Source organism: Paramisgurnus dabryanus, chromosome 9, assembly GCF_030506205.2.
Source record: "Paramisgurnus dabryanus chromosome 9, PD_genome_1.1, whole genome shotgun sequence".
NCBI lineage: Eukaryota > Metazoa > Chordata > Actinopteri > Cypriniformes > Cobitidae > Paramisgurnus > Paramisgurnus dabryanus.
Genome location: NC_133345.1, coordinates 21857789 through 21876266, shown reverse-complemented (window position 1 = coordinate 21876266; position 18478 = coordinate 21857789). Strand labels below are relative to the sequence as shown.

General features: G+C 36.1%; 1 protein-coding gene across 2 annotated transcripts; it reads right to left on the bottom strand.

Moving 5' to 3' along the window:
- Window positions 1-6172: 6172 nt before the first annotated feature.
- On the bottom strand, window positions 6173-18086 carry st8sia2 (ST8 alpha-N-acetyl-neuraminide alpha-2,8-sialyltransferase 2). 2 transcript variants are annotated; one of them, XM_065283134.2, is made up of 6 exons: window positions 17675-18086; window positions 14939-14995; window positions 14450-14590; window positions 14072-14329; window positions 10543-10836; window positions 6173-7556 (listed from the first exon to the last, which is right to left on the bottom strand). In XM_065283134.2, the coding sequence occupies exons 1-6, from the start codon at window positions 17770-17772 to the stop codon at window positions 7271-7273; spliced, it is 1134 nt and encodes a 377-aa protein (XP_065139206.1). In that variant the 5' UTR covers window positions 17773-18086; the 3' UTR covers window positions 6173-7270. The 2 variants fall into 2 exon arrangements, with proteins under 2 accessions (XP_065139206.1, XP_065139207.1); XM_065283135.2 differs by lacking the exon at window positions 14939-14995.
- Between the last annotated feature and the right edge of the window lie 392 nt (window positions 18087-18478).

The window sequence follows — 18478 nt, the reverse complement described above, 5'->3', positions numbered from 1 at the left end:
CAGGACGTAACCAAGAAAGCCTAATTCAAATATGCCCCAGTTTTGTTGTAGCTGTACAGTTTGGGTTCATACTTATAGCCATAAATGCAGAAGTAAAAAGAAAAATACATTCCAAAGCATATTATCATAATTTTTACTCCACTACATTTCATAATTTCAAGTTGTTGGTTTTTGTTTAATATTTATTTAAGTACATTAAACATCTGGTACATTTTTTTACTTTTACTTAAGTAAAAAGTACTTTCGTACTTTTACTCAAGAAAAGTAAAAGTATACATGCAATATAAAAGGAATAAACAGTATGATTCTATGCTTTAGAATGTAGTTAACATTTTTTAGTAAAGTTAATTTTACAAACACTCTGATAAAGCACAGATCCTTGGAAAATGTAACTAAAATACTTAAGTAGTATAGACCTCTGCATAAATGACAGATGGTCATTATTTTACGTATTTTTGCCATATCTGAAACCATTACAGGCCATTAACGGACTAATAATAGAATTTATTCTTATTCTTACATACCTTTGATTTTTAACATATTTATTTGTAAAATATATAGGCTACTGTATATTTAATGTTTTTTATGCTTTGGAAATCGACCATTTATACCATATGCCAGTAAAGGTACAGTATTTTGAATCTCATTTCATTTAACATATGCAATGCATAAACTACAATAATACAATGTATAAAAGAGGCTTATGTAATAAATATGTAGCCTGTAACATTATTCATCCTCAAATATGTGGAATATACAATAATCCCCCAACACCATAACACACGTTGGTTTCTCATGTGGTTCACCCTGAGCTCTTCCGGATGTGGATAACCCACATTTCCTCCTGCCGACAAGCATTCCTGAGAAAACATCCTGGATAACGCGCTGAGCTGCGTATTAGCGAAAAACTACGAGTGAGACAGACCACACTAAACACGGCGCTAAAACCAACTAGATACTGACAACATACAGGAGATTTTTCATGAGCGACTGTGGGAACTGTTGGATATGTGAGATGTCAGGAAAAATGCATATGCCTGTGATTTTTCAGCATCATCATTCGTTGGCCAGCTGTTACTCACCATTCGAGATATAGAGCACGAACCTTGCTATATTGACTCTTTCGATCACAAGACTACGAAAACCGTTCGCATTTTAAACATTATGTGGTCGTATTTTTTTGCCATAGCTCTTTTTGTTATTGCAGAGGAGGTTAGCGGAGAGCCACATACGCTTTCATCCCCAGCAACACCACCGCAACTGAATTCAACATCATCGCCTCCAGAGGACTTTTCATCATATAACGCTACAGATACAACTATTGGTTCCCGCATTTCTACAATTTTAAGGGATCTTCCTACCATCAAAGCAATTTCGATTTTCATCTGCGTATCAACAGTCTTGCTTATCACGTGTCTTGTCATGAAAATATGCAGGTAACCTATTGACATACACGTGATGTTCAGTCTCTGTGATTGTGCAGTTTGTTTTTGCTTATAATAATCGTAAAATGCTTAGTTATTGCTAGTTGTAAATTAGTGGGATTGATTCAGCTAGAATTTTTAAACTGTCACTGTGTTTAATGAGAACATTCTGGATTTACAGTAGGTTAACTTCTTACGTTGTCGTTATTTCCCGTTTAATCCTCTTAACAGTTGTCGAAGCAGAACCTAAATGCTCTTAACACTATAAAAATACAAATTATTATATAACTTCACTTATCTGTTGTCTTCTCTCTGTGGCCGATTTTATTTAGATCTGCAAAGAAGATCAGAAAAACGCGAAAGTATGACATCATCACAACGCCTGCCGAGCGCGTGGAAATGGCGCCTTTAAATGAAGAAAACGATGAGGATGACGACTCAACCCTGTTTGACGTGAAATACAGGTGATTTATTTGCATTTAGTGAATTTCTCTCTGGCCCCCTTTAGTTGACAGTTTAAATCGGATTGAAAATAAAATATAAGTGTTTCTTCTTTGACACAAACTAATATGCAACATTGTCATGTCTTTAAAAAAGGCCAATATTTTAACATTTATCAGATGCTTAACTGAATGCACTTGTGGGTGACCTCATAGGTCACAATGGAAATGGTTGTGGTGTTATTTTGGAGGGGTTCCTGAGCCTCGAGAGCCGACTTCTCCCTTCCGTCCTTTCAATTGTTCTTTGACTGAAAACCTGCTTCCTTTCCACTTCGCTCCTTGTTTTTCAGCTTTTTATTGGCAATGAGACTTGATAGTGATGCAGACCAGTTTTGACCAGCTATTCAACCTTTTTGGAACTTGATATGTATTGTTCTTCGTTTAATCCACTTAGTTAATGTCTTTGCTTCCTTGTAGGTGAATTGCATTGAGTTTTCAGAGGCATTGTTGAAGAACCCTTTTAACACCTACTGGATACCCCTTCATGAGCACATCATGAGCACGTCTTTCATTTGATCATTTTCCCTATAACTAACTAGTTGTTAAATGACACCAAACATCTTTTGGGTATATTAATTGGTCCTGAGATTTCAAACCTTCCTTTGAGTGTGAAATCGATTGTTTATTTCTTTCCTTTAAAATTATTCCTATATACAATTACACCCCAGTTTTTCTTTCTTCCCAAAAAAACATTCCAGTGTTTTGTAGTAATTTTTTATTGCCCTTGAGTGTTGCTTTTTAAACACTTTACATATTCACATTTGTGTTGTATCGCATAGAAGCTGTAGAATAGCAGTCAAAATTTGTTGTTTAATTTTTTAAATACTTGGATGTTTGACAAAAACGTGGACCTCAAATGTAAGGTTTATTGCATTTTTATTTAAAGTGATTTAGCTGTGCTTAAATCAACTCAAAGTTTAAAATCAACAAAGATCATACACATATAAAGATGTCTCTGTGATAGAATAGATAGGATTTAATTACTGATGATGTTAAGCAGATATGTTTGTTCCAATACTGAAACTCTTTTTTTTTCAGCGTGTTCTATTATCTGTATATATTGTATGCAAATTATTCCTCTGAAATAGTTTATTTTTAGAAGAAAAAACATATATTGATCTAATAAGAGTGATTCAAACCTATATTTTAAGAATATTATGTATCTACTAACCACTAATTGTGCATATTTACTGTATAAGGGTTGAATGTAGGACTGAGAGAAGAAATGTGTGAGGTTGGGAGAATATTGTTGCCATATTGCTGCTCTCTGAGGATTTTGTTTTTATTGTGATGGATATGCACACCCCCTTTTTACAGTGGAAAACTGTAGTACCACATGAGATAAAGGGTTAAACGTGTATTCTGCTGTAATCATATGAAATGAAATATGTTAGATTTGTGCTTAGAACCGTAGCTTTAAAATGTTTTGAAGCTACAATGGTGTATTTATAATAATGTTATATAATTTTCCTATAATCCCACTGTGACTTTATTTTAATAATATGTTTCTATATGAAATGTCAGTGTAAGTGACTGATGTAAGAGGGCCAATAAGAATCTTTAATGAATTTTAATTTATTTATCATAACTCTTTTTGTCTGCAAGCTTATAATTATAAGCTATGATAAAGTATCTGATGGAAAATACATTTTCTTTCCCCTTGTTCTTTCTCAGCTCTACGTGTTTTCAATACCCATAAGAAATAATGTATTGTAATTTAACACTGTTCTGCAGTAAGGAAATAGGTATTGAAAATGAGCTTTGCCTAGTAGTAAGTATTAAAGGGATGGTTCTCCCAAAAATGAAAATTCTGTAACTCACCCTTATGTTGTTGTAAACCTGTATGAGTTTCTTTATTCTGTTGAACAGAAAAAAGATATTTTGATAAATAATGGTAAGCACACATTTGACCTTACACATTGACTTCCAAAGTAGGAGAAACAAATACTATGCAAGTCAATGGATACTTTCAAATGTACTTACCATCATTTATGAAAATATATTTAGTTCTCATCAGAAAAAAAATAAATTGATACAGGTTTAGGGCAACATGAGGATGCGTTACAGAATTACCATTTTTGGGAACTATTCCTTTACCTGCTAAAGATTGTCGAAGTGTTTTGTAAAGGTGCACTTTTAGGAAGTTATTCCTGTACTTTAAGTTGTTTCTTTTTTGACACTTGCAATAATGAAACATTTCAAAATATATTGCTAAAACATCTATTTGTGTCTGACATGCTTATTAAACACTGGACAAAAACAATATTTTTCCAATTTCTTTCCACAGAAAACTGCATTTGTCTGAGGTAAACATTTGTTCACTGAAGAGTAAAAAATCTTAAAGGGATAGTTCACCCAAAAATAAAAACCATTTTCTCATCCTCATGTTGTTCTAAACCTGTATGAGTTTTTTATTTTAATCAACACAAAATAAGATATTTTGATAAATGATAGTAAGCACAATTGCTGCATTTGTTTTTCCTACTATGGAAATCAATAGTTACAATCAGCTGTGTGCTTACCATCATTTATCAAATATCTTTTGTGTTCACGAAAAAAATTATAATGAGAATGAGAAAATTATGGCAGAATTTATTTTTGGGTGAACTATACCTTTAATGTACTTTTATGGTTTATGTTTAACAAAAATAATTTGAAACAAATAAAAAAGATGCAACAAGAATTTAACAAGATTTGTTGAACTGTGTTGTAGAAACTTGATTGGACCATAAACGTGCAATAAGTTAATACATCTAACAGCTGCCACATAGCTGTTAACCAGTAACCTATTTAGCAGGTAAAAATACTATTTTTCCATGAAGGGTTTTGCTTACCCATGTCAAGTCAGTTCTTGGGTTCATGTTTATGGCTCTAATTTTATTTATTAGTTTGTAATATAACTTAGCATCACATTATTTGGTGATATATTAGGCTATTACTATATCTAGTCAACTGCAGCCCTGGATTGTATTGCTGGCCTTTAAAATTAGATTAAGTATGTCATTATGTGACTTTAATACAAGCAGGAGGCAGACACATTTTGTTCCACAACACATTTGAATGCAGAGGTTTATGTGGAACTTTAGTGTTAAATGAACCTTACATCCTGTGCGGCTATTTGCCTTCGTAACTTGTAAAGCACCACAAAGAATGTTGTAAATTCCTTTCTGCCAACTTAAAAGGATTTTTTTTTTGTTAAAACTTTTTCTGTACAAAATGTATAAAGCTGAAATCATGCTGTGGGTTTAGATACTTGCTACACACGCCTACATGATCTTAAAACCTACCACATTTCCAGAAATTAACTTTACAATACACCCAACCACATCATTCTAAAAAAAATCTCTGGCTAAATAATTATTTGTGGCTCACAGAAAATAAACGATGTTGCTTTTTTTGGGCTTGCCGGGTCATTTTGCAGTCTCCTGTGTTCTCAGTTCCTGGGAGTTTTTTTTATTTGAGCATATGTCGTTCTTTAAGCCATAACACTTTCCTTTAAGTTGCTTAAGCTCAGATTGTTTCTGAATAACAAATCCAGTGTCAAACCTAAAATATGCTCTAGGACTTTACATTTCAGTCTACAAATAAGACAAAGAAGCTCAGAATCGCCAATACGAGCTATTTTGGGTGCGACGTTATTTGGGCAACCAAACACCCAGGTCATTTATTGAAACTAGAAACAAAAGGATCTCCACTTATTCCACAGGACAGAAACACTGATCATCATTAACATATCTTTAAACTTGGACAGCTTCTGAATGTCCTAAAAGCTGTGACCAAAGACGGTTGCACCCAAATTAAGTTTAGTAATATTGGTTACAGACCGTTTCTTTTTTTCCCCAAAACACAGGGGTGCTTTTACAGATAAATGCATTCATTATGGTGATGGCCCTGCTGACGTCTGTTGCGAGACAATTATCTATTTTTAACTTAAGTGGAGACATAATAAGAGCAACATGTAGCGCAAAAGCAGCTTTATGTTTTCATGACAGGGTCACATGGTTGAAAGCACATGAGTGGATCCTCGCTGGGCTGGTGCATGCGGGAAAAAAAATACTTTAAATACTTGAAATTCATTTTGATGAACTAAAAGACTTATTTTCTCCCTCCAGAGGAAAAAAAACATGTTTAACTTCTAAGAAAACTTTCTCAGACCTCGAAGCAAATGTAATTAAATTTTCAAAGAGAGTTATTTTTGGAAGAAATCTTGTGGCATGAATGTTTTGTAACACACAGGGCAGATGAATAATACAGCAGTTTGTTCTTTACTTATAATAACTTATCACAAATACATTCACTTAAACATTTCACATACAAAGGAAATCCCCAAAAAGCACCCCCCAAAAACTCATTTGGTAATCCAAAAAAATGTGTCTGTTTAACAAATACTAAAGTTTACATAGTCAACGTTCCTAGTTTATAGCTGACTATCCTTGGGTACACACTAGTGTGTGAACAGCTGGGTACGTCCTGGATTTGGCTACATTATCTCCACAGTTAGCATTCAGTATGCGTCTCTATTCACTGTGATAGCCGCCTGACTATGCAAACACCTCAAGGGTTGTTCCACTTGTATTACAAGCACTGCCGCACATTTCAGAGCTTTAGCAAATAAGACGACTTGGAAACGGAGTACATTTTACAGCTGCTTATTGTCACTACTTAACATTACTTACTACAACTCTTTCTAAGGCAACTTTATCAAGTGAGTACTGATGCAGCATAACATTTATTTTCCTACTTGAGGCACTACATTATTGTCATAGTGAAAAAAAATGCAGTTCAAAAAAGTCAAATACATAAAACGGCTTAAAAAAAAATTACATGACTGTCATACATTCAGTCATGGTGTCTATAGGCTTAACAGACACGTAGACTTTAAAGGCAACAAAAAATGACATTCAATGCAGACTTTTTATACACAAAATTACAGCAAAAGTCTAAGGCTCTCAAAGATATGCTTCCATCTTATGGTTAAAACATATCCATGAGACATTTAATGTATCACAATAAGAAGTTAAAGAAGCTGAAAAAGTTTATAGGTGATGAAAAATAAGAGCAGATAGAGGAAAAGCAATAAAACTTTGGAGACAAAAATGGCCCACCAAGGTTAAACACTTAAAAAATATATATATGAAAAATTCCCCTTTCAGCCCAAATATTGCAAAGTCACGTTTGGTCATAAGAATCCAGAGAATCACCTGAAATATTCAGGTAATCGAAAATTTTCACAGCTCTTTTTGTCACATTAAGATCCACAGGTTCTCAGCTTTATCCAGTGTGTGACATGATCATTTTACCACAACACCAAGACAGGAGTACCATCTAATGTTGTAAAAGCAAAGCTCACGTTGGAGGTTTGCATGGTCCGGTGTGCAGTCGCAGCGCCCCCTGTCTGTGAAGAGCACTTAAAGTCCTGAATTCCAGAGGCATCGTATGGGGACTGGCACTTGAAGTGTACCTGTAAGTTAACGTGTCGTAATAGTGATACTTAACTGGTTTCCCATCAGGATCATTAGCAAAGGGCCAAAAGCCATATAGGTGGATCTCATCACAAAAGCGTGTAGCCAATGTGTACATTAGTAGTCCGGTGGTCGGCCTCTTGATCTGGACATGATTGGTCAACCAGTACCTGAAGACAAGCAATTTGATTACAAACTTGGGAGAACCTAGCAAGGCCACATTTGTGCATTTCTAAGCAAAAGATACTAAAATGTTATTTATTTTATATTGTCTTGTGTTATTTCATACCCAGCAGGCATTTCAACGTTGATTCACCATTGCATCAACGTCAAGGGTTGAATCCATGTTGGATTACCTTTTGATTTTGCGAATTGAATCAACGTTGAACAAACAACTGACATTATTTAACCTCCTAAGACCTGGATGTCTACAAATGTGGACATCAAATTTTTTTTTTGCACCATAATGCTTAATTCTGTGTATCTTGAAACTAAATGTCAACAATTACACTGCTTCATGTTCAATAAAAACTATTTGGTTATTATATTGGTTCTTACTAACCCCAAAATAGCATGTAGAAATCTGAAAAAAGACAAACCAAAGCTCGGGTCTTAGGAGGTTAAATCAAATTTAATTTAATAAAAGTTGATTTTTAAGCATTTTAGTAACTTTTTTCATTTGCATTAACTGTTTCAACCATATTTCAACGTTGAAGGTCAGTCATATGCCTGCTGGGTAACTTTGATGAGTTTATTTCTATCTTAAATATAAAAAACATGAATGAATAAGTGTCCCTCAACTGAACAGTAGTTTATACCAAAGCTTGTTGAAAACGTGGGACTACACAATGTATTGACACTTTTGATGACATCACTTGTGGAGGAGTTTGGTTTCTGGTGCTATTCTTGTTTCTATGGTAACATCATCTGCTCTGATTGGTGGGTCTCAAACAGCCGGGGTCAGGAAAGGGGTTCTCGGTTCAAAAAGGTTTAAGAAACCCTGCATACTTATGAATATTAATAGTATTATGATCTATAATGTCTCCTATTTGTAGATGCAGAATTTTTCCAAAAATCTACAACAGAAAAAGTCGAGAGTAATAGCTCTGTTTTTTTCCTTATCACAACTAGACATAAGGTTTAGAAAAGTTGAAATCCAAAATCACATGTGCAACGGGGAATTATAAAAAGCTTATGTGTGTATAAAGAGCTAATGTTGCTTAAAAAGGAAGTTCAGCTGCTTAGGCTAAATCCTTTTTAAAATATGCTGATGCAAAACTCGCCCACATACAAACCTGATGGCACAGCTCTTCCACATTTAAAAAGAGAAAATCAGACAATTGAACAATGTCCATTAAGATGCACTGAACCCTCTCCAGACTAAGCAATCCACTCACCCCTGAATAACCTTCACAATAGGGCTTCTCTGTGTATACATGAGGTGTCATTCATTCAGACCTGCTGAGACCAAGAAAGGAGGCTGGAGTAAAAGAGCTTCGGATGACAGGGGGTCTCGGATCTTGTATCTTAAAGCTACATCTGGACTTTTCATTCGCTCCATTTGTACTTCTAGGGACAATGGCAGCTTTGGCAAGGGTGCTCAATAATGCTCCACAGTTTTTATTTTAAATTAAAAATGTAGATTTTTTTCCCATTAAATTATTTAAATTAATTTATTTAATTAACAGTGAGTGATGAGTGGACAGAAAAGAACTGGGAAGAGAGAGGGGTATAGGATTGGCAAATGACCACAAGCGGAGAATCGAACTCGGGTCGCTGACAGTGTGAAAGCACTACATGTCGGAGCGCTGCCCACTACACCATCGGCTCTGACAAAAATGTAAAAGTTCAGCAATGAAAAAATGATCATTATTTACTTCCCTTTATGTCACACTGCATTATATAAAGCTATTATATGTGACCACCACAGTCATAAGGGTTAATTATTTATACATCAATTGAGATTTATACATCATCTAAAGGTGAATAAATAAGCTTTCCCTTGATGTATGGTTTGTTAGGACAGGACAATATTTGGCCAAAATACAACTACGGTATTTGAAATAGGAATTTTATATATTGGAATCCAAAAAGGGATGAACCCAGTAGATGGGTTACAGTTAACCTAAAATATGTTTATATTTGACCCAACAATGGGTTAAAATAATCCAGCATTTTCATTTGAAACACCCCAGCATGGGTCTCCAACGTGGTGCCCAGTCTGTGAGGTGCCCGCCAAAGCACATTCTATTAATAGGCTTAATTGTACAATTTATTTATTACATATTTACCAAAGTAAATTTACAAAATACCCTCATGGAAGTTATCTTTACTTACTATTCTTATGATTTTTGGCATAAAAAAATCATACTTTGACCCATACAATGTATTTTTGACTATTGCTACAAATATTCCTGAGCTACTTATGACTGGTTTTGTGGTCCAGGGTCACATATTGACTTAGGATGTCCAGACTACTGTTATGGTGTTTTGTTTTGTCCTTTTACATTTCTTGACAGCCATGTAATTCAATATAAAATATAAAATGTGTGTCATTTCTTTCCTTTACATTCTATAGAATAAATAATTGCATACAGTTTGCACACGATCAACATACATAATGTTCATATATTGTCTCTTTAAACTATTTAAACATATTATTGCAGAATTCATAAAGTGGTTTGTATTATATTAAAAGCTGCCACATTATAAAATGGTAAATTGCTCTTCATAGACTATACAGCGGACAGCTGTCTATTGCTTGACCTTTAATCTTGCCAACATTATACAGATCTATGGAAAACCCTCCTGCTAGGTGTATTGTAAGGATAGTGAATTCCAGGCACTCTTCTTCGAGGGAGGCCCGAATAGCCCTCTTGAAATATTCAGAGACCAATTGAAGAGGCAAAGGTTGTGTTATTTAAAAAGAAGCGCACAGTGGGTCAACTACAATGGAGCCCCGAGGAGCCTGGATTTGTTGAGCAAATTTACAAAGACCTTCAATAAAAATGCGGAAAGCTCAATAAATTTATAGGAACAGCCGCTTGCCGTGAAGTGGTCATGGTGTAGGGTTTGAATTGTATCGATGAAGACCAAGAGGTCTTCTACCCCTGCTTCAGCGATCAACTGAGAAGTATTAAATTTACGGATACATACCCTCGGACGGCATGCAGCAGACGCAGGGAAGGAAAGGCGGTGCGGACGTTCACAGTATGAAGAAGAATGAGACGGATGGCCCACTCCACTCTCTCCTCTCCACCTTTGGCCATGAAGGCAGGGATCCACAGGACACTTCCACTAAGGCTCTGGAGTCTGTGAACGAAACGCTCGACCCACTCCTCACTGTTCAGGTCCTGGAAGGCACGCTGCACCACAGAAGGATTCATAGTCACTAGACTGGTCCGCAGGCCCACATCCGCTGCATACTCCTCCACTGGAGCCAAGTTACACCTGACAAATATACACGCATCAACATACATTACATACAAATACATATGATTATGTCTTATCTTATTTAATCCATACAACACAAAAAATGGGGGAATTTTGCGTTCCCGGTACATTCGCACGGGGCGAAAGCTTAACGGAAGGCTTGTCTGAAGCGTGGCCAACAGCCAATCACAGTGGCCGCAATAAATGCTCCGGTCTTTCATAAACGTAATTGGCTGGCTCAGTCTAGGTTATTTGCATAAGGCAATCTGATTTTGAGAATCTGATTTTGATCTGAAATTGAGAAATTTTCAACTTCTGCCGCAAGCAATGGCAGTGAAGCGACGCAGACGGATCCACAATTCAGTTCGTCAACGCATGATGTCACCCACTGAAAGTGAATGGGAAGCGTTAACGCTTATGCCACCTTGTGAATGCACCGTCAGACCATCTGCGGTAAAGGCGTCAAGCGCGAGTGATTTCAATGTTAAGTCAATGTAAAGACGCGTCGACGCGCGACTGAAAGGTGAGGCGTTTAGCAAGGCGCTGTAGACGAAATTCCCCCTCATGCTACGTACACACCAAATGCGGGGCACAGCGTTACTCGCTCTACATTACTCGCGTCTGGTGTAAACCCACAGTCATTCACGCATCTAGTTTGTGCGAATGGTGTGAGAAAAGCGCGAGTTAAAAAATTCGAACTTTGGTGGAAAAAAAAGGTGCCGCGTTAACCAATAAGGAGCTTGCTCTAGTAGTGACGTGATTACAGGAAGCGAGCGGAGTCACAGAAGCCCCTCCCATGACGCGAATTTCATCTTGAATGCCTCGATGACTAGAATTTCAAGTGCGGCTATAGAATATAGCGAGTATACTACTCAAAATGGTCAAGCAGCAAACTAGACGCGGTAGTCGCGAATTTGACGCATCAAACGCAGCTGGTGTAAACCCACGAAGGTCAGTTTTTTAATAGGTGACACCGCTTGTGAAAACCCAGCTAAAGGTATTTTTTGTGATTCAGAAAAAAATAACAATAACCTTTATATCTGCATATTGACTGAGTAAGAACATCAATGTGAAACCATAAGGAAAAATCAAACTTTGATCATTCTTATCTCATTATTAGATAAAAAGCCTGAATTTCAGAAAGGAAGGGTCACATATGATAACACAAAAGCTACTGATAATAAACATCAATGTCACACTTGAGATTGTTTTACCCTGCATGGTTGCACATAGAACTGGTCTGATCCACATTGAACTGGTCTGACTATCAAAAACTGTAACATTCCCTTCATTCACAACATTCACAACTACCTTTATTTTAAAACAAATAATTCATCAAAGTAACAACACAAAAACAGTGTCTGCATTAACTTTGATCTTCTAACAGATTATCCCCATACAGAAGACACCAGCAGAATATTTCCAGCTATCATCCATCATTTCATTTTAGAATCCATAAAACCAGACTGAGGTGACATTAAAGCTAAAGACAAAGAACAGGGTACTGACATTATCATCTTCCCAGAATACCTGGAAAAACCATTCCACTCAACACTGGCACCGTGCCTGCACCCGAGGCTCAGCTATCACGGTCCCACACCCACATACGGCTGCTGAACAGCCATGCCAACCACACAGGAGGGGTTTATTTTCCTTCATTACCTAATCTAAGAGGCTCTATGTGTCTTTGGACCAGGGCTGAATGACATCAACACCCTCAGAGTCACGGCTGGCAACAACAGCATCCTGCACTTTTCGATGGCAAATGGGTTTGCATTATACCATTAATGTTGAACAATGAATTTTCAATAGGCTATATTAATTCAGTTTATTACGGGAGAGTGCGGTAAACTGTGTTACAAAGACGCAGGGTTTATATGCGTTTCCTATATACTTATATAAACCATACAACTATCGTACATTTCAATGAATGATAATTCATGTTGGTACCCAATTTATATTTCAAATGAAAACATGAAAAAAATCATATATTTGCTTAATCAATATGCATTTTTTGACCTGGATAAGTTTGCTCAGAGATACATTTCATTTTATCAAATTGACTCCACACATCTTAGCCCACTCTTCCCTGTGGATCATTATAAATCTCAGATAGAGATTGATCAAGTATTGCACAAAGCACTGTAAACTGTGCAACTAGCGTTTATAGAAACCACTGTGGTCTGCAGGAAGTAGGCAGAACATTCAGATGATAAATGAGCCTTAGTCATTTTCAGGAGACAATGTAATTACATTTCCAGAGCAATGACTTAATATGACTTTTACAAATGTCAAATTTGCTCAGCTGGTACCTACTCGCATTAAGTTTCACCCTTTGGTTCTGAAAGCCTACGGACAATCAGCGAATGGAAGTAAGCCAAAGGTTTCAAAGAGCGCTCTGTCACAGTCTTGATATTTGAGGTTTTGAAGTCCAACCTGCGTTTCTTGAGATTAAATGTGTGTGTGGTGTATAACCTGCTATAATAATACAACGTTTAAGATTCATACATTTTTTTACATTAAACTGAGTTAAAATATGAAAAGGAAAGGTTCTGTGAAAATAATGCTTCTATGCCAATAGTAATACATTAAGACTGGGCTAATTTTTGAAGCATTAGCATGACTGGTGATGGCATTTTTAAATAATATTTATACAGCACTGAGACTATTAAACTCATCCTGTATTAACTATTAAGATCAAACGTTTGTCAAACAAAAGTATTAAAGTGATGTGAAGATGACACAGTTAAAGGGATAGTTCACCCAAAAATGAAAATCCTGTCATCATTTACTCACCTTCATGTTGTTGCAAACCTGCATACATTTCTTGAATTTATTAAACACAAAAGAAGAAATTTTGATAAATGATGGTAAGCACACAGTTGATATCAATTGACTTCCATAGCAGTAAAAAATAAATACTATGGAAGTCAATGGGAACTGTCAACTGTGTGCTTACCATCATGTATCAAAATCTTCTTTGTGTTCAACAGAATAAAAAATCATACAGATTTTGTACAACTTGAGGGTGAGTAAATGATGACACAATTTTCATTTTTGGTTCAAGTTTCATTATTTATGGTGGAAAATATTTAGCTTTGCGCTGTTTGCTTGAAGACCCTGCTTTGAAATTATTATGCACAGGTTGTTTAACTTTTTGGTGTTTGATTTAGGATTAATCCAAATACAGAATTATTGCCCAGTATTCATCTCAATATGAGCACATCGGCATTCTGATAAAAGAGATGTTTACCTAATGACAAAGTCATGTGAATCAATCTCTGGACCACAGCTGCTGTTTAGTAATATCCCAGAATTCCCCACGATGGCACATTGTTTGTGATGCTGGTTCTTCATGGGGGATGTTGTCGGCAAGAGGTGATACAGGTTCTCAGATATGTTTGTGGTGCTCTGGCGGTCAAATATATAATGAATGACATCCCCAGGTTTAAAGGTGCTCTTTAGAATTGAGATGTCCCTCTCGGCATCCAAGAACCTCAAGATGTTTTTCCTGGATAAGGGAAATGAAAAATCAAAACATAAATCATTTCTGAAGGGAAAAACAATGTCAGCGTTAACAGGAAACAACATTTTACATTTTTCAAAGCTGTCAATGTTGTGCGAGTTGTACCTGATGAGGTTGGACAAGGTTCTGTTGAAAGTCCATTCGGATGACGAGAGGTTGTTGTTTTTGCTTTCTATATGTGGCAGTGAAACTGTGTCTTTTCTGTTGCTGACTAGTGAAGTAGGGGCAGCATTTAGACTTGAAGTTCTGCAGGGAAGAAACACAAGAAAGTAATGTGTGTGTATGTTGCAGAAAATAATATGCAATCAATTCTTAAAACAAAAATGTATTCTGCCTGATCTGATTAAATATTATGCTAATATAATATAAACATGTTTGATCACCGAGGGTCAATTTCTCTCAATCTTAATATTAAGCATTCTTGTAAAGAAGCAGGACGCAGCATAAATTTACATTTTAAATTTCTAAATTCAACCTAAAGGGCTAAACCACATCACAACAAACCAAGGAGTTGAATATTTGCATATCTGCATGTATCTTACTAACGTTTTCTTTAAAAAGATCATAAATCATAGAGCAAATCAAATTACAAACCTGTTAGGCTGAAGGACAAAACTTTTAAAGTGGAATTTTTGTGAATCCTCAATGCTCCTATAAGCAAGGGGCATAAAATATTCATAATCATTATCCAGTAATATCACCATTTATAATCTTCCGAATTCACATCAGTGAATAAATAATAGCTTAATTGGTGTACAGGCAATTACGCTTAAAAATGTAAAATATTAAATTGAATTGCAATAATACGGCTATGAAACTTTAATGTGGGCCATTTTAGTTCTCTATTTGAAATAGCTTAAAACATTTCTAGTACAAAACTAATGATTAGAAAGGAATGTCAGGTTTGTATAATCCCTTCAAAACCAGGTTTTCCATTGTTTTCCTATATACCGATTGACAGATACAGTTGTCACTTTTTATATAAAGCCAATGTTATTTAAACGTCTTTATAAAATGTACAAGACTATGTTTAATTATATGCAGATAACACTTTCAAATAATCATCCAAGGTACTCTTAAAGGCGGGGTGCATGGTCTCTAAAAGCCAATATTGATAATTGAAATCACCTAAACAAACACGCCCCTACCCTAATAGAATCTGGACCTTCTTTTGATAGACCCGCCCCACACATATACGCAACCCAGGCAGCGTTGTCGGTTAGTAGACACGCCCCTTACTGCTGATTGGCTACAAGTGTGTTTGGTTACCCCTTTACAAAGTCTTTTTCAAAAATCATGCACCCCACCTTTAACCAAACCAATGAATGGATTTTCAAAATTAAAGCATAAAACAAGCTATTATCGATTTAATTTTATGACAAAAATTATTTTAACTGCATTGTAAAAAAGGGAATATCTTGATAATATTGCATTTACACGATTTTGATGCTTATTGACATAGATGAGTTCTAGTCTACATGCACTTTTAATAAATGTCTGACTGTATCCTTTGTTAAACAGCTACAAAACTGACACCATGCCATTCATACCACCTCTAGCTCGTTTATCATGTGCACAGCAGTTTTCATGACTAGTTTCAATGTGTCATTGAGCAAATCAGTCCAATTTGTCTAACGGTACCAATAATGCATCACCCCAAAATCATGGCTATGTGCATTATTAAGCAGACACAGCACAAATCTCCTCTTGGGATTCAAAAGCAGATTCAATTTTGTTGTTGCCTCAAGGCTTTTTAAACAGCTTTCATACTGTATATGCACCTCAGATACACTACAGTTTATCAGAGCATAATCATTTCCAAAGAAATCTCACCAATAATCTGAGCACAAATGGCATTATAGGTTGCCTCGGATGTCTCTGTCAAGTAGTAAATGAGGTTTGAAAACCCCATTTGGGACGTATTTACACTTTGTCTTTGGGATGTATTTTGGTTTTGCAAACATGAGGGAACAATTATTCCTTGGTTAATGGAAACATGGCAAATCAAAGCATGATTTGGAAATTGTTAAGATTAACTACTTTATGCACATCTTGGCATCGCACATCAGCATTTGTGCCTGCAAGAGAGTTTATGTTGCTTTCCTCACGTATTTATTCTTGCATTTAATCTGTCCATGCCCAAACATTCTGCTAACTCAAGAGTATTAAAGTGTATGTCCCAGGGCAGTAAGATTTGCAATTATGTAAGCCTGAGGATTTCAGCTACAGGGTTTAATTATAGCTGAAGAATGGCAAACTGTTTATTTTTTGTCTCCGAGCTAAAGCATTAAAGTAACAAATCTCACAGTAATCATTTGGATGCCGCAGACCACAGATGTGACCGTCTTTCACGTGTCGTATCGGAGAGCAAACAGAATGCACTCGAGAACAGAACAAAACCACAGACCTACATCCATTTATCACAGATCACCATGATCAGCTGCAATTGTCTAATGCCTCGTCTATTCAGGAGACTTACTCAAGTCTGAAGGACTCATTTTGAAAGTCTTGAGTCTGATCACAATGATATTCCATCAAATGTGTTTTATAATCCCGCTAGTAAATAAATTGAATAAAATGGATAGGAAATCATAAGACATCCCAGAGGAAAATGTTATTGCTCAGTGGTTTGCTTGTTTTAAAGCTCAGGAGATTGGATAAAGTTCTTAGTAGTTTTTATTGTATCAACTTAGTCTCAGAAGTTTAAATGCAGGGAGTTGTAAAAAATAAATGCAGATTGAATTAGTAAGAAAAATGGATTTGGGTCAATTTAATAGGATAAAGATCCCATCTGTGACTTATAGGATTAAATATCACACTCCAAACATGAAAATAACTACTTTCACTTACAACACAAACTGATTAACCAATAAACGAATATTGATGTTTACCCCTTAAATGTAAGGACCCAATGCACCGGCTGTTGCTTTGCAAACAATGGACAGGACCCACAGCACACATTGTCTCCAACATCCCCAAGTCTTTCCCATCCCTTCACTTAGACAATGTAATAAAATCTTAACAATGCTTGAAGTCAGACCAAGCCAGAAACACACAAGATGCACAATCAAAATAAATATATAGTTAATTGTACACTCGCACATATCTTCCCGACAATAATGATGTGATACATGGCATGCAGTTAGATGGACTGTCCATTGTTTGAAGTAAAACGGCTGCATGGGCTTCTACAAAGTCTCTTTTGTGAAAGCAAAAGGGTTAAAACACACAAACACAGAGCGCACAAACGTATCGAAACAAAGAGGAGACGACTATAAATCTGCACTATTTATTGCGGGTCAGTACGGTCGCGTAACCCGAGATACTTACGCGATTTCTTCTTCCACTTCCGACATATCTGCTATGATAACAAATATAACCAGGGCAGTCCCGATCCCGAACATCAATATCCGAAATTCAATGGACATGACTTGACCGATGAAAGCGTCTCCAAACACGCTGAAGTGTAACGCGCAATACAAATCTGTTGTCTCACACCGGATCCTTACGCAGGGAAACACGTGTGATTTTCTCTCTATTATCTGTAAAGCTCGACCATTCTGACTGTCCGTGCAGGGTAACCAGTTGTTTATTACATTTCACGTCCATCAGTTTCTTTCATCCACCTTTTAAAAGTAGCTCAGTGATACAGGCGTCCTTTCTTTCGCTTGCTCTCCAGCTGATACCGCTGAGAAAACTGAAGGCTTTGAAAGTTTGACCAGCATCAACTCACATATGGACGTTGTTCAGCTGAGCAATTGGTATATGGAGGCAGACAGCACTGAATATGGATTTTCCTTGTCTCTGTTTCTATTACACACAGAGAGAGATTCTTGGCTTATTTATGAGCACTTTCTATTAGTGGAGCCACCTACAATATCCCCAATTTATTATGTGATTCACTATATTTGTATAGCATTAGTCTCTGGTTTTAATTGACGTGTACATTTACATTTATGCATTTGACCGACACAATCTAAAGAGACTTAAAATGCATTACATTGTATCAGTATTTGTTCCCTGGGATTCAAACCTTCAATCTTTAAAAAATAATGTTGCAGATTTGTTACCATTAGTTAATGCATAGCAGTCATGTAGCAAAAACACTTATACAGCATTTATTAATGTTAACTT